At 32.4% G+C, this 13,220-nt stretch overlaps 1 protein-coding gene across 1 annotated transcript; it reads right to left on the bottom strand.

Annotated features, from left to right (window-relative positions):
* Positions 1-462: 462 nt before the first annotated feature.
* On the bottom strand, positions 463-5,998 carry LOC142620027 (putative methyltransferase PMT16). Its single transcript, XM_075793467.1, has 6 exons — positions 5,132-5,998; positions 2,899-3,109; positions 2,024-2,321; positions 1,269-1,661; positions 1,107-1,184; positions 463-868 (listed from the first exon to the last, which is right to left on the bottom strand). Exons 1-6 carry the CDS (start codon positions 5,840-5,842, stop codon positions 643-645), a joined length of 1,917 nt encoding a protein of 638 aa, XP_075649582.1. The 5' UTR covers positions 5,843-5,998; the 3' UTR covers positions 463-642.
* Between the last annotated feature and the right edge of the window lie 7,222 nt (positions 5,999-13,220).

Genomic DNA, 13,220 nt, shown 5'->3' on the forward strand with positions numbered 1-13,220 from the left:
TTTGCACCTTTCTGATTTAAAAAAGAAAATTTGACTTTGTCATGGACAATAGCAAAGAAAAAAAATTGCAACAATTATTAGAGTTTCCCTCCCCACTTGAGTCCCATCCCCATTTTCTTTTTTCTTGTTTGACAGGTTCTTCCTCTGATTGATGATATATATTTGGATGTCACAGATAAAAAACATAAGAACAACTTTTAATTTCTTGATGTTCAAGGAAAACTTTAATCTTCTTATTCTTTCCGAGCCAAGAATAACAAAATAAACCTATTTGTCCTTAATGGTGTTTGTCAGTGAAAGGCAACATTTAACTTCCAAAGTAGGCAAGTAAATAGAATTGCATAATTATAAGATGAAATAGCAAAGCTGGACATGAGATATTTTATTTTTTGGGTAATTTTTTTTTGGGTGGTAGAGTAAGCAGATATTTCATTACAGTAGAGTGACTGAAGTAACTTGTAATTTTCAAATAAAAGAGATTATGTTTATCTTGGAAAATCACAACTCTAAAAATTAAACAATCAGAGGGTGAAAAGAATCAGTAAATCCAAAAATGAAACATACACATAAAAAAGAAAAAAAAGAGAGAAGTAAGAATAAAACTGGGCAGAGTTCTAGGTGCTATTTTTGTATTCTTCTTGGTCAGGACTGAGTAGCAGCAGGGGCTGTCCAATATTTCTTCACTGCAAATAAAAGCTTCTCCCTCTGATGAGGTCCATCTTCATGGTCAACAATTTGACTGTCCCAGTCCAATCCATCAATGATATTCTTGATCTTTATCACATTATCTACATCATCCCTAAAGATTACACTTCCTTCTGGTCTCAAAACTCTATCCATTTCCAGTAGAATGTCTTCCATTTCACATCTATAATACAAAAATATGTGTCAACACATTATACAATTTTCTTGGAAAAGAAACATGATAGATGAAAATAGCTAGTGTTTTTGTTTCAGTTCCATGAACGTCCATGATTCAAAATTGCCTTTTGAAAATCATTGGTAAGATAAAATTAAGCTGGTCACTCAGCTTATTTAGTTTATATATAACTCTTTCTACTTTTGCCTAAGTAATTTTCAAGCCAAGTAAGCTAACTTATATTTACCTGTCCTTGTAGAGACTAAATACTGAATCAGCATGAATGAGGTCATAAGTTCTTGGATAAGTAGACATTGCTTCACACCTGCAATCAAAAAATTTATGAGCCACACATGTAGCTTGTAAAAACTAATCAAACAAAAAAATGAAACAAAATTTTAAGTTTTACCAATTATGATATGTTCCAATCAATCCCCGTTCGTATATTACTCCAAGCGTGTTAACCTTTGCCTCAGCAGGAACTACATTCATCACCCAAAGTGGATATTCAATTAGAGCAGCGGCAAAACCACCCAAGTAAGCATTCATGTCTAAAATGTTGCGGTACCTCCCAGCTTGTCCTAATTGACTATTCACATTCTTATAGTATGACACCCTCTTACTCCATAGTTTTGCATCTTTTTGGAAAGTTTCCACTGTAACACCTTTCACAGTTCCCCTACTAATCCTAGGCGGTATTGCATAGAGCCTCTCAGGCCATTTTTCTAGCTCACCACCTGCTATTTCTTGATTGTTAGAGACTTCAGGTAGAGGAGTTAAACAAGTCTCCATTTCTGTATACCTGAAAATGGTCAAAATGAACAAAAATGATCAATTAGCTTCATTGCTTAATTTTACATACAGAGAATTACACAGGCATGCATATGCAGACAGTAAATCTAGTGACACAAACTATTTTCACAATTATTAAAGTGACCTGTTTTGATTGGTACATGTTGAAAGTAGTGTTTGTTGTAGTCTCAATTTGACAACTAGATAATATATATTTTAAAATATTTGTTTATTATGTCGTTGAAGTAGCATAAATCACATTCATCGTTACAATAGTTTGTAAACGTTTTATAGTAAAATTGATAGTAAATTCAGCATTTTCCTGTGAAAAACTTATGTCTCAAACATTGCAAAACTTAATAAAGAACTAACCAGGCCTTGTCAGGATCTTGAGCAGGGCAGAAAGGTGGGTTTTGGGTGAGTTTACGGTTAACTTTGCAGTTTAAGTGATTGGTGGTTTTTTGCCAAATAGCAATATCATCCTTCTCAACCACCTTATTCCAGCAAAGGCTTTTAGCAACATTCTCAATGTTTGTCTGTTCAGCATTCAAATCCTCCTGTGTTCTCTCCCACCCTTTATAATGTTTCTTCCAGTGAATCGGTGGGCCAGACAATATCCAGTACCCACCTGGGCGTAGGACACGATCAACTTCAATCAAGTATAGCCCATCTATAAAAACAAACAAGCAAAAAGATAGAACATAAGTACACTTGAAAATGAAGTCAAAAGAAATAAAAGTACAAATGTAAAATGAAAATGAAGTCACTTTTTTTTTTTTTGAAAAAAAAAATGAAGTCAGCTTTATACAATACTCTTGCATTAAAAGTCCTAAACTAACAAAAAGAAAAGAAAAACTAAAACAGTAAATATTACAAACTCAATAATTTTTATAATAAAAGGTGATTTTTGTATATCAATATGTACTATGTACTTGCACTGTTGCACACAAGTGTACAAATAACTAAAATTGTGAGTTGAGTACTCGATTTTAAGTAGAAAATTGTGTTTTCATCTCATGCAAATTAATGTGTCCATAAGTGTGCAATAAGTATTTACCTTTTACAATAATTAAGTTTGCAAGCTTTTACCGGTTTTTATTTGAACTTACTATTGACATTATTTTTTTATCAATAAAAAATAACTTGATAATTGTTAAATTTTTTTTTAGTCTCTAGGCTTATTGGAACAAAAAACGTGAATCATGATGATTTGTAGTAATATTTATAAAATGTGATGAGATTATTACTATATTGGCCCCATGGAATGAGACAACGAGAGCAATGGGCCATGTCAAAAGCTCTTGATGGGTAAGGAATCCTCTTGGATGCAATAATTCCAATCAAAGCAGGAACACCTCTCTCAAGAGCAAATTGCACTTGTGCTTCGTGGGTATCTCTTGGTGCAAACGACATTGTCATGATGTTACGTGATAGAAGATAAGCACCCCAACTCGCAACCTGCACCATTAGATTAGATATATAGTAAATAATTTGGCAATTTGATTGTACTATTATATCATCTTCATTATCAAGTGGGTGGGTTAAAGATATGGACAATTCTTGTCATTGGAGAACTAAAAAAAGTTTCTTTTCAAGCCAATTGAATGGAGAAAGAAACTAGGGAAAGATACATTTGAAAAACTGAATTATTAAATAGGATAATAATTTTTTTATTAACAGTCTTATTAGGATCTAAATTAAGTAATATAATAAAAAATGAAAGTTATTCTTTTTTTTTTTTATATACATAAATGAAATTTATTCAATACTTGAATACTGCATCTTAGTATCTCACTATATACTTAAGTAAGACCAATCCAATGGAGAAAGGAACTAGAAAAATGTACATTTGACAAATGAAATAATTAAATAGGATAATAATTTTTTATTAACAGACTTATTAGGATCAAAATCAAATAGATTCTCAAAAAAGGATCTAAATCAAATAATATAATAAAAAAAAAGAAAGTTATTTAATAGTTTGGGAACAATGCTTTCTCATCTTATATGAAGATTGCATCTCACTATTAAGTGAGATCAAGAAAGATTACTCTCAATCTACCAAATTATTATTGTAACAGTAATTAAGATCTACCATATGCATCGAGTGTAATAATTTAGTAGAATTATTCAACAAAATCAAGGTAAACCATGTGATTTGAACATTTTAAACTCTTAATGTTGTCCAAGTTGGCTCTAAGGAGTATAATATAAGTAAGGTTAAGTAGAAAGCAAACCTAAATATAACTGTTTACTCTTCTTTAATTTTTATGAAATTCAGCATAGGAGAAAAAATAGAGTTTTTTTGTTGTTGTTGTTGTTGTTGAGAATTGTGAGATAAAAAAGCACTAAATGAAAGTGGCTTTTCAGGTAACATAATAATATGCTAATTGACCAATACATCTAACAAATGCTGCATTTGTACGTAGTCCAATTGGGATAAGTGTAACAGTTGGCCCATTAATTAAGCTACAGAGGATAGCAACTTATGACCAAAGCAAATGGATCCAATAGCACATATAATATTTAGCAAATTGGGCAATTAGAGAAAGGTTCTTGGTACACTTAATGAAGTTAATTTCCCAAGAGCCAAATCTTATATTTTTCTCAAAAAAAGAAAAAGAAAAAAAAAAGTTTCCCGAGAGCCATAATTATCTCGTACGAATAATATCTCAGTTAGATACTGATGAGGATTCCATTAAATGTAATTTTTTAATTAATTCATCAAATCCCATAAATTTAGCAGACCATTAGCACTTAAATATTCTTATGAACTTTCATGACAAATCTGACTAATCATCTTAAATTTATATAATAATATTACACAAAATAATTGAGCAAGACAAATGATAGATATGTGACTTCACATAGATTTAAGAGTTAAATAACAAGAGTCCAAAATTTTGGTAGACAAATAACAAGAGTCCAAAATTTTGTTTAAAAAAAATTGCAGGACAAATGATTTTGTCTTTGTAAAAAAAAGATCGAAATGAAAACGTTAGGCATTCTGAACTCGGTGTGCCGAATGCACATATATGAACAAGAGAAAACGAGTCAAAATCGCCTTTAATTTTGTACCAATAACATAACATCTAAATTAAAATTAAAATATCATATTTCTAGTCAATTGGACTTTTTTTTTTCTTGTAAATTAAAATAAAACAAGTGGTCATTTTTTAATCAAAACCATTTGCCTAGATTATAGACTTCAACGAATACAATACTATATTATCAAAATAAAATACAAAGAGAAAAGATTAGAAGATTTAGAAAGGGTAAGGATTCAAGAAAATAATAGTATAATAGAAAACAAAGAACAAGATTCAAGAAATTAAAATGAAAGGAAATGGCGAACACTCACGCACATCAAACTCGTTAAGATGCAGACATATGTCAAACATTCATTATACGTCCACATCATAACGGGCTTAGTGCACAGAAACACTGTAATCAGGCTTCTACGAAAATCAAAAAGCTTACCCCACAGCCGGTATCAATAGCGGTCCTAATTGAACCATCGTTGAGATTAATCAACTTGGCAATATCATCAATATACGCATCAGCACCATTAGGGAACATGGTACCTCCTCCTGGGAATCTGAACTTTTCCCCTTCATATCTTATCCAATTCTGCACAGCTTTCTCCACAGTCAACTCCTTGTGTGGCACGTTTGCATACCACACTAGATCCCTACTCTTTGGCCAAGCAAAGGGGTTCCTGTACCCAAATGGGGCTGGGATGCGACACTTCAACGTTTCACTCTTTTCTGGACAGTGTCTCTCTCTGTATATCAACCTGTCTCTGTTAAACCTAAGTGATCTCTTGGCATCCTCACATGGTGTGTACTCACTGTACCTCACGTTGCATGGTGGGTAGCTTTTGTGGGGGCTAGAGTGTGAAGGGCTTAGGCTTGAATCGTTTAAGTTGTGGTGAGGATTGAAGTCAAGGGGTGTGTTGTTGTTCTTGATGTTGAGGCAATCTTTTGAGGCTAATTCGTTGTTAGCGGTGGGGATTGTGGGCATGCTATGTTGCCAAGAGCCTAAAAGGTAAGAGATGATGCAAAGGAAGATAACTAGAGAGTATAGATTGGTGGATTTCCATGAGAAGAAGGAAGAGATGGTGTTGGATTTTGAGGGTTTGGAAGTGGGATGGTATGAAGGTGTGTTAGGATTAGCCATGGGGAATGGCATATGGCTTGTGACTGGTTTTTTTTTTTTTTTTGGTGTGAAAATTGTTTGTTTGTCTCTCTTTTTCTTTGGTTTTGTCTCTCTCTCTCTATGGGGGTTTTATGTAGTTATGGTTGAGATGTTTAGGCCATTTGGGGGAGGTGAAATGAGATGGGGTTGAAGAGAAATAGGTTTTCAATCAAGTTAGTCATGTGGGTGTGACAAGTTTTTGTATTTTTTAAATCACATTAAAATATCTATTTATAGTTTTTAAATATGGTTCTCTCAAAAACTACAATTTTTTAATATGGTTGTGGTAGTATGGTTTGGTTGTATTCTAAATCGGTAGAAGTTAGGAAAGAGCCAAAGAGGTGTGCTCGAGAGAGAGAGAGAGATTTGGCCATTTGGGTTTAAAAATGGAAGGAAGAGAGATTATAGCTGGATCATGAAGAGGAAGAGGCAATGACTTTAATATGTACCCCCAAAAAGAATATGGAAAATTTTGGAATATAATAATATGTTGATTTTGTTTACTAAATTAGAATAGATTTGTTTAATTGAGTGAGAAGTGTGGGCCTGGGCCTGCATATGGGTCCTGTCCGGTAGAACTTGTCCCTAGTTAATGCATTTTTTTGTGTGCAGAGAAACCTCAAGTATTAGTTTTACATTTTTAATGTTGACTAACACACTAGGATAACGTGGGTATTTTCGAAATCGAAGAAGCTGTACCCAGTCAGTACTGTGGGCCTGACCCTAGTCATAATTCATAATGCTATTAATTAGACTGATTAAAAAGAAAGAAGGCTGTGTCTATTCACTATTGTACCTTCAAAGCAAGTGGATTCGGTTGGCTCAAAGGATAAATATTTTGATGGTTGAGTGGGAGATTTAAAGTTTAATTTTTATTTGTACAAAAAATTGATTAGTGTTTTATTTTAATCGTAAGGAATTATTATCAAGATGCCATAAGTTAAAATTCTTTAGAAAAAAATATTATGAAAATACTGTGGTAATAACATTCCAATTAAAAAAACAGAACCTTAAAACCTCTCTAATTAACTCGGATTTTCATTGCTGAAACTGCAGATCCTAGAGTCACTTCAATCTGAAAATAATCTAGTAAGAAATATTATAGTATTTTGTTATTGTTATTTCAAAGAATTATTGAGGGGTCATAGGACGAAGGTACGGAGTTACGGTGGTGTTTATGGTGGCATGTCGTGGAGTCGCTGGCTGGAGAAATGACTATCTGGAAGTCTTCATGTATTTAATGGTGTTGAAGATTGAAGAATATATAGTCCTAATTTCAAAAAGAAAAACAAAAAAGAATACATGTTTCTATACTACCTTGGCACTTGGACCGAAAAACAATCAATTCCTTGTTTGTTTCGTGTCAACGTAGGTGCACACCCGATTTATTGCTTGAATTTTGAATAATAATAATCATAATGATGAGGGGTTTTTGTAATGCCATCTTTGAATTTTCATGTGATAGTCAAATTGATCCTCATATTTCTACTTTAACTAATCCCTTGTACATTACGTTCTTTTGTAATTTGGTATTTGTTTATTATTACTACTAGCATGTAATCCGTGACTATGTACAAGATTAAGGAATTATAGTTTTGTTATTGATATTAGCTTGAGTTATTAAACATATACGATATAGTTTGATTAGTACATCTAGAGGTACTAAAATAGTTTTTCTTTGCAATTTTCATGATATTGGTTACACCAAGTTTCTTATTACATTGCTATTACATATATAATTTTGAAAATCAGTATTAGATACTACATATATAATATTAATTCATAATTATTGTATGTGAAATTCTATTAAATACAACACAAAATAAAATAATAAATTGGTCAAATAGTATCTCCTAAATTGAATGGAGAAATATAGGAGCATGGGATCGTTCAGTTCAATTACAGTTTGTTACGTTTAATATCTTCGCATACAAAATATCTGATTAGAAACTGTATAAAAAATGTGTTCATTAGTTCAAAGAAAAAATAACAGCAAAAATCTAAACAATTTAATTTGTGTGAAAAACTAACAAAAGCAAAATCCAATTTTTATTCTAATTGAATTTTTTTCTAAACTTTGGTGTGTATGTATATGTGTGTGTGTGTGTGTATACATATAACCTAATTAGTAATGGACTGTACATAGTCACATTATATTACATAAATTACTTATAAATTAGAATTGTTTTTAGTTACATGATTTGGTTTTTTTAAGGTTGTTTTATATGAAACTTATCATTTTCTACACTGAATCAACTCATTTGGCACAAAAATTTAAAAACTTAGATTAGATGGGACACATGGTGCAAAATTAAACTCTAATTGAAATTCAATTTTTACACTAAATTAACTCACTTGGCACAAAAATTTAAAATTTAGATTAGATGTGACATGTGACGCAAAATTAGAATCTAATTGAATTCAAATTTGAAACCTAATTGGATTTTTCCTTAGTTTTACCTATATATATAATAAACTCAATGAAATGAATTTTAGTGTTATAAAGCATTTGGCGAGTTACAATACTTAAGTGCCATAATTTTATTACTAAGTGTTTGGTAATCAAATTGATAAAGAATTCAATTGACATTTTCTAATATTTTAATGAAGAAATTCAGAGTTTAAATTTCTAGTTTTCCCAATTATAAAAAAATTAAATGATAAAAAGCTTTTAATGTGAGAATAAAAATATAAGATAAAATTAAAGTGCTTTGTATTAATTAAAGGTTTGATAAAAAAAAAAAGGTGTTACTAAAGTAGGAGGGGACAACAACCTACATTACTCGACCTAAAATGTCACTAGTGGATTTTGACTATTACATAGGTAGGTTTGTTGTAGGTCAAATACTTTAGAAACTTTTGATTGTTGGGTGAGTGTCATGTGAGAGCAACACTCGCTTGCAAGCTAATGGGATTGGTTCAGTTGAACGCTTCCCCCAAAAGGTTTAGGTTTGAGTTTTGCTGCCAGCAGTCCTTCTTGGTGGACGATCTATAATTCTAATGTTAGTCCTGAAGCCTGCAGCTTGCCTTGACCTTGGTATGGGGTAGCTTCTCTTTACCTATACTTTTTTCTACCCAAAAAAAGAAAAAGAAAAAGAAAAAGAAAAACTCACCTGCTAACTTGACTGTACATAAATATACATATGAGATTTTGTCTGTGCGGGCGCATGTACATATAACACTTTTTGATTGGTTTCCTCAACCATGATTGGTTTTCTCAACCTTATATGTACCGACATGTTCCAAATATTATCTCTTCTCTCTTGTTTTCTTTTTTCTTTTTTCATCCTTCTAAAAGTCCCCCTCTTCTCATTTTTTCATTTTCACAATTTCATATTATCTCTAAAATGTAAAATTTATCAAACACCAAAACACTTGCAATAGCAAATCTCTTTATAACCCGTTGAGAAAAAAAAAATTATACTTTATATTTTAAAATACACTTCAATTAAAAATTTAATACAATGATTTTTAATTTTGCAACAAGGATAATTCGTGAAACTTGCCTTTAAACAAAGGACATGTTAGTACATAAAATTTGGTCAATCGAATGTTGAGAGGAGAAAGTGTTTTTTTTTTTTTCCATTAAAGTTTGAGAATTTTTTTTTTTTTGAAAAATAAGTACAACATGCTGCTAACCTCGCAACTCGAATCTTTTTTCCTATACCCCCTAAGCACTTTGTACATTGGAGGTGCCAATTCAGTTATAAGGCCTTTGGCAAGTTTGAGAATCACTAATGATAAAAGATGTGAATTTGATAAACGAAAAAAATTATACACACAATAAATAGCTAGCGTATCTTATCATTTGTTGGTGTCTTTGTAACGTGATAACCACGCTCTTCCCCTAACTGGGATCCACCAACCACGTTCCTAGGCATATGGGCGTATTATAAGCTCTCTCTCTCTCTTTTAAGCTAATTAAGTTATGGATGCTATGTTTTTCTCCTCTTCTCATTATTAATATAGTTTTATATTTCCCATAAAAAAAAAATTTAAGTTATGGACGTATTATAAATCAACTAGTGGGGGTCTAATATAACTATTAAAATAAAATGGATTCTCTAATTATTTATTTATTTATTTATTAAAATGTAGCAGTATATGTTTCCAAATTCTAATTAATTAAATAGTTATGGTAGAGCTATCTTATAGTATTTGTTTTCACATATTATGTTACAAGCCGTGCCCCCAAAATATAAAAGCCAAAATAGGTATAAAAGGTACATTTATTAATGTGCCATACTGCCATTAAAAAAAGAATAACCAAACGTCAACGGAACGATGATTTAAGATCCATCATAACGGTGAAATTATAAATTCTGCTCTTTCCAAGTTGTTCGCTCTGTAATTTCGGTTTAATTGCCGACACTATTTGTAATTTTTTTAATTGTTAGATTAGATTTACCTGTTTGGATGTTTAAAAAAAGAGGGAGAGTAGAGTAGAGGGAGGGAGAGTAATTTAAATCCCTTGTTTGGAAGTTTTTTAAAGAAGGAGGGGGAGAGATTTGGAGAGGTTTGGGGAGGTTTCAACTACCTTTAACCCCTCATTTTTAATTCTCCCAAATTGGAGAGATTTGGAGGGAGAGTAGAGTAGATAAATTATTGACCAAATGAATTCTCCAATTTACCCTTTTTGAATTAACAAAATTACAAACCAATTAATCATAGACCAATGTTGCAATTTATTTTCAAATATGGGTAAATTTGTCTATTTAATCATTTCCTCTCCTCTCCACCCCAATTTTAAAAACATCCAAACAAGGGGAAGGGCTAATTACTCCATTCCCCTTTACTAATTTTAAAAACATCCAAACAAGATAGAGGGTAATCATTTCACTCTACTCTCCTCCCCACTACTCTCCTCTCATCTACTCTCCTCCATCTCTAAACTTCCAAACAGGCCATTAAGGACTAGAGGTTGCCGACAGTGTTTAGTTTGCACTTTACAAATAGAATATAGAAGTTAAGAATGTATTACCGTCATGAGCATACTTGTATAACTCAATTAGCACCGCCTAATACATATAGACCATAGTTTTATCATTGATTATTGTGGTTTTGCAATATCATAGACGATCGTGATTTTATTTATTTATTGATATCGTCAGTATTAACATACTAAATTTAAGGTTATGTAAGTTTGTCTCAATGTATGATCCAATTTATAGAAAGATGGATTATCATAAAAATTTATAGAAGGATGTAACCATTTTGCCATTTTGGGTTCTATTTTTTTTGGGATTTAAGCCATCAGACTAAACGTAGTGAACCCTCTTGCTTTTACTTTCTCTGTTAGCATCATCTTATTTTCTTATTATTATTATTTTTAACATATTATCAAAGCTAGGGTCTTGAAGTATTCTATTTCTCCCTATCATTCTCCTGTTTTTATTTATTTATTTTATTTTTAAAATTTTGAATTTTGTTATACAGTAATTTTTTATGGCATTGCTTCCTAGTTCCTGGCAGTGCCTTTGTCCATTGGGATTCGTATAGCCGTTCAATTTTTTTTTCCTCGGATTTCAGCACTTCGAGCATCTTTTTGAGTTTTGGAGCACACTACTCAAAAAAAATTGAAGTCAATTTGAAAAATGCTGTAAAAATTGGCCAAAGAATGTCACACACCCCCTAATGTGTTGCCAAAGTTTCCGCAAGTTAGATTTGTGTGCCAATGCAGCACCACAGTACGAAGCTTCCATGAGCCGGTGTAGCCCTCCTTAATTTGGCCATTGGTGTCGCATCCTTCGGCCACCATCAATTTGTGCTGAAAGTCACTACCATTGACTTCTATATCTCACGCATGCCATCTTCAACAATTGTTATTTGTTAATGTTCCCTAGCCACCAGTAGTGCAGCCATTCTCCGATCATAATAGTCACTTTAGTCATTGGTTTAATTGTTCTCTAGTCCTAATAGCAGCCTTTTAGCCTGCATCTATCATTGAATGTCATTTTTGTATGTTTCATTATACATCTTGCCTAGTCCATTTTACATTTGATCTAGCCGTTCATAATCATAATTTCCTTTACGAGTTTACATTCTAAATTCAAGTCAGCTTCAAACTTCTACCTTAAATTAGAGATTTAGTTAGTGAGATCTGATGGATTATACCTGTGAGTGAAGTTCCACATTAAATAACGATGAGAGAAATGATTTTTATTTTTATTTTTATACAAGATAGAAATTATACTCTAGTCTAACATCTAAGTGTATAGATGTGTGAAGCTCCCTCCTGAAAACTTGAATCTCGACCTTTATTCTCCTACACCCCATAAGTACTTATACTTATGGAATGACCATCGCACCAAGAGAGTGTTGTAGTAGAAGAATGAATAATTAATATAACATAATTGAGCACATGCCCATTGGGCTTAGGTCTTTTGGGTTAAAGCGTGTTTTTATATGTTATATTAATTACTTAAAGAAGCTCCTCAAGGTGTTTATTTCCCCAACAAGAGGTATTAGAGCCTATGGTGGTGTGGGGCAAAGGTGGCAAGGTTATCAAGATTCATTTCGCAGTTAGAGCGAGAACGGGGTATGTGTACTTGAAGCCCTTTTGCAAATGGAGCAGGTGGGTCTCTTTCGTAGTTGGAGTGGGGACGATATATTGCACCAAGCAAGCCCATAAAGCCCACATAGAAAATCTTGAAAAAGACCGAACAAAGGAGTATTATTGTCAATAGTGCTAGACAACGATGAGGTGCAAGGTTCCCATGGAGGATAAAAGACGTGCGGGGTTGACACGTGGAGTCCCATGGATGATGCACTAGTGAAGGGAAATGTCCATTAGGCAAGGGGGAGTGTGTAGGACTTGTTTATGACCCCACGGAGAAGTCTTGAAGCCCACAGAAAGGCAGAAACTCACACGTGAATGAGAGATTGTTGGGTTACACATGTGAGTGAAGTCTCACATTGAATAATGATGAGAAGAATGAATAGTTAATATAATATGATTGAGCATATATATATTGGGCTTAGGCTTTTTGGGTTAAAGTGTCTTTATATGTAACTAGTCGCAGATCCCACGCGTTGCACGCGATAATATTTTTAGGGTGGTCTCATTAAATTTATTTTTGCAGTTTTGACTAATTTAATAATTTTTGAGATAGTTTTAACTTATGGCGTCCGCTTCTGATAATAGCTCTTTATCATCAGACCAAAACACCAATTGGTTTTTGGTGTAAGCAGGGATTGAACCACAGATCTCTTATTCAAATATCAAATATTTTACCAGCTGAGGTAACTGGAACTCACGACTAATTTAATAAATATTAATGTATTTCATCATATTTTTATTTGTTATAGTGATAATCACAAATGTAATATATTATTTTTGTTATACCAAAATGAAAACAATACAATTTTTTTC

Source organism: Castanea sativa, chromosome 12 (assembly GCF_040712315.1).
Source record: "Castanea sativa cultivar Marrone di Chiusa Pesio chromosome 12, ASM4071231v1".
In the NCBI taxonomy this organism is placed as follows: domain Eukaryota; kingdom Viridiplantae; phylum Streptophyta; class Magnoliopsida; order Fagales; family Fagaceae; genus Castanea; species Castanea sativa.

What these genes read in the sequence shown, in the direction of transcription:
- LOC142620027 (XM_075793467.1), bottom strand. Translation starts at nt 5,842, where the DNA reads ATGCCATTCCCCATGGCTAATCCTAACACACCTTCATACCATCCCACT. An exon ending in ATTGGAACATATCATAATTG is followed by an intron (nt 1,185 to 1,268) that starts GTAAAACTTAAA and finishes TTTTGATTGCAG; the next exon opens with GTGTGAAGCAATGTCTACTT. An exon ending in TTTAGTCTCTACAAGGACAG is followed by an intron (nt 869 to 1,106) that starts GTAAATATAAGT and finishes TTTGTATTATAG; the next exon opens with ATGTGAAATGGAAGACATTC.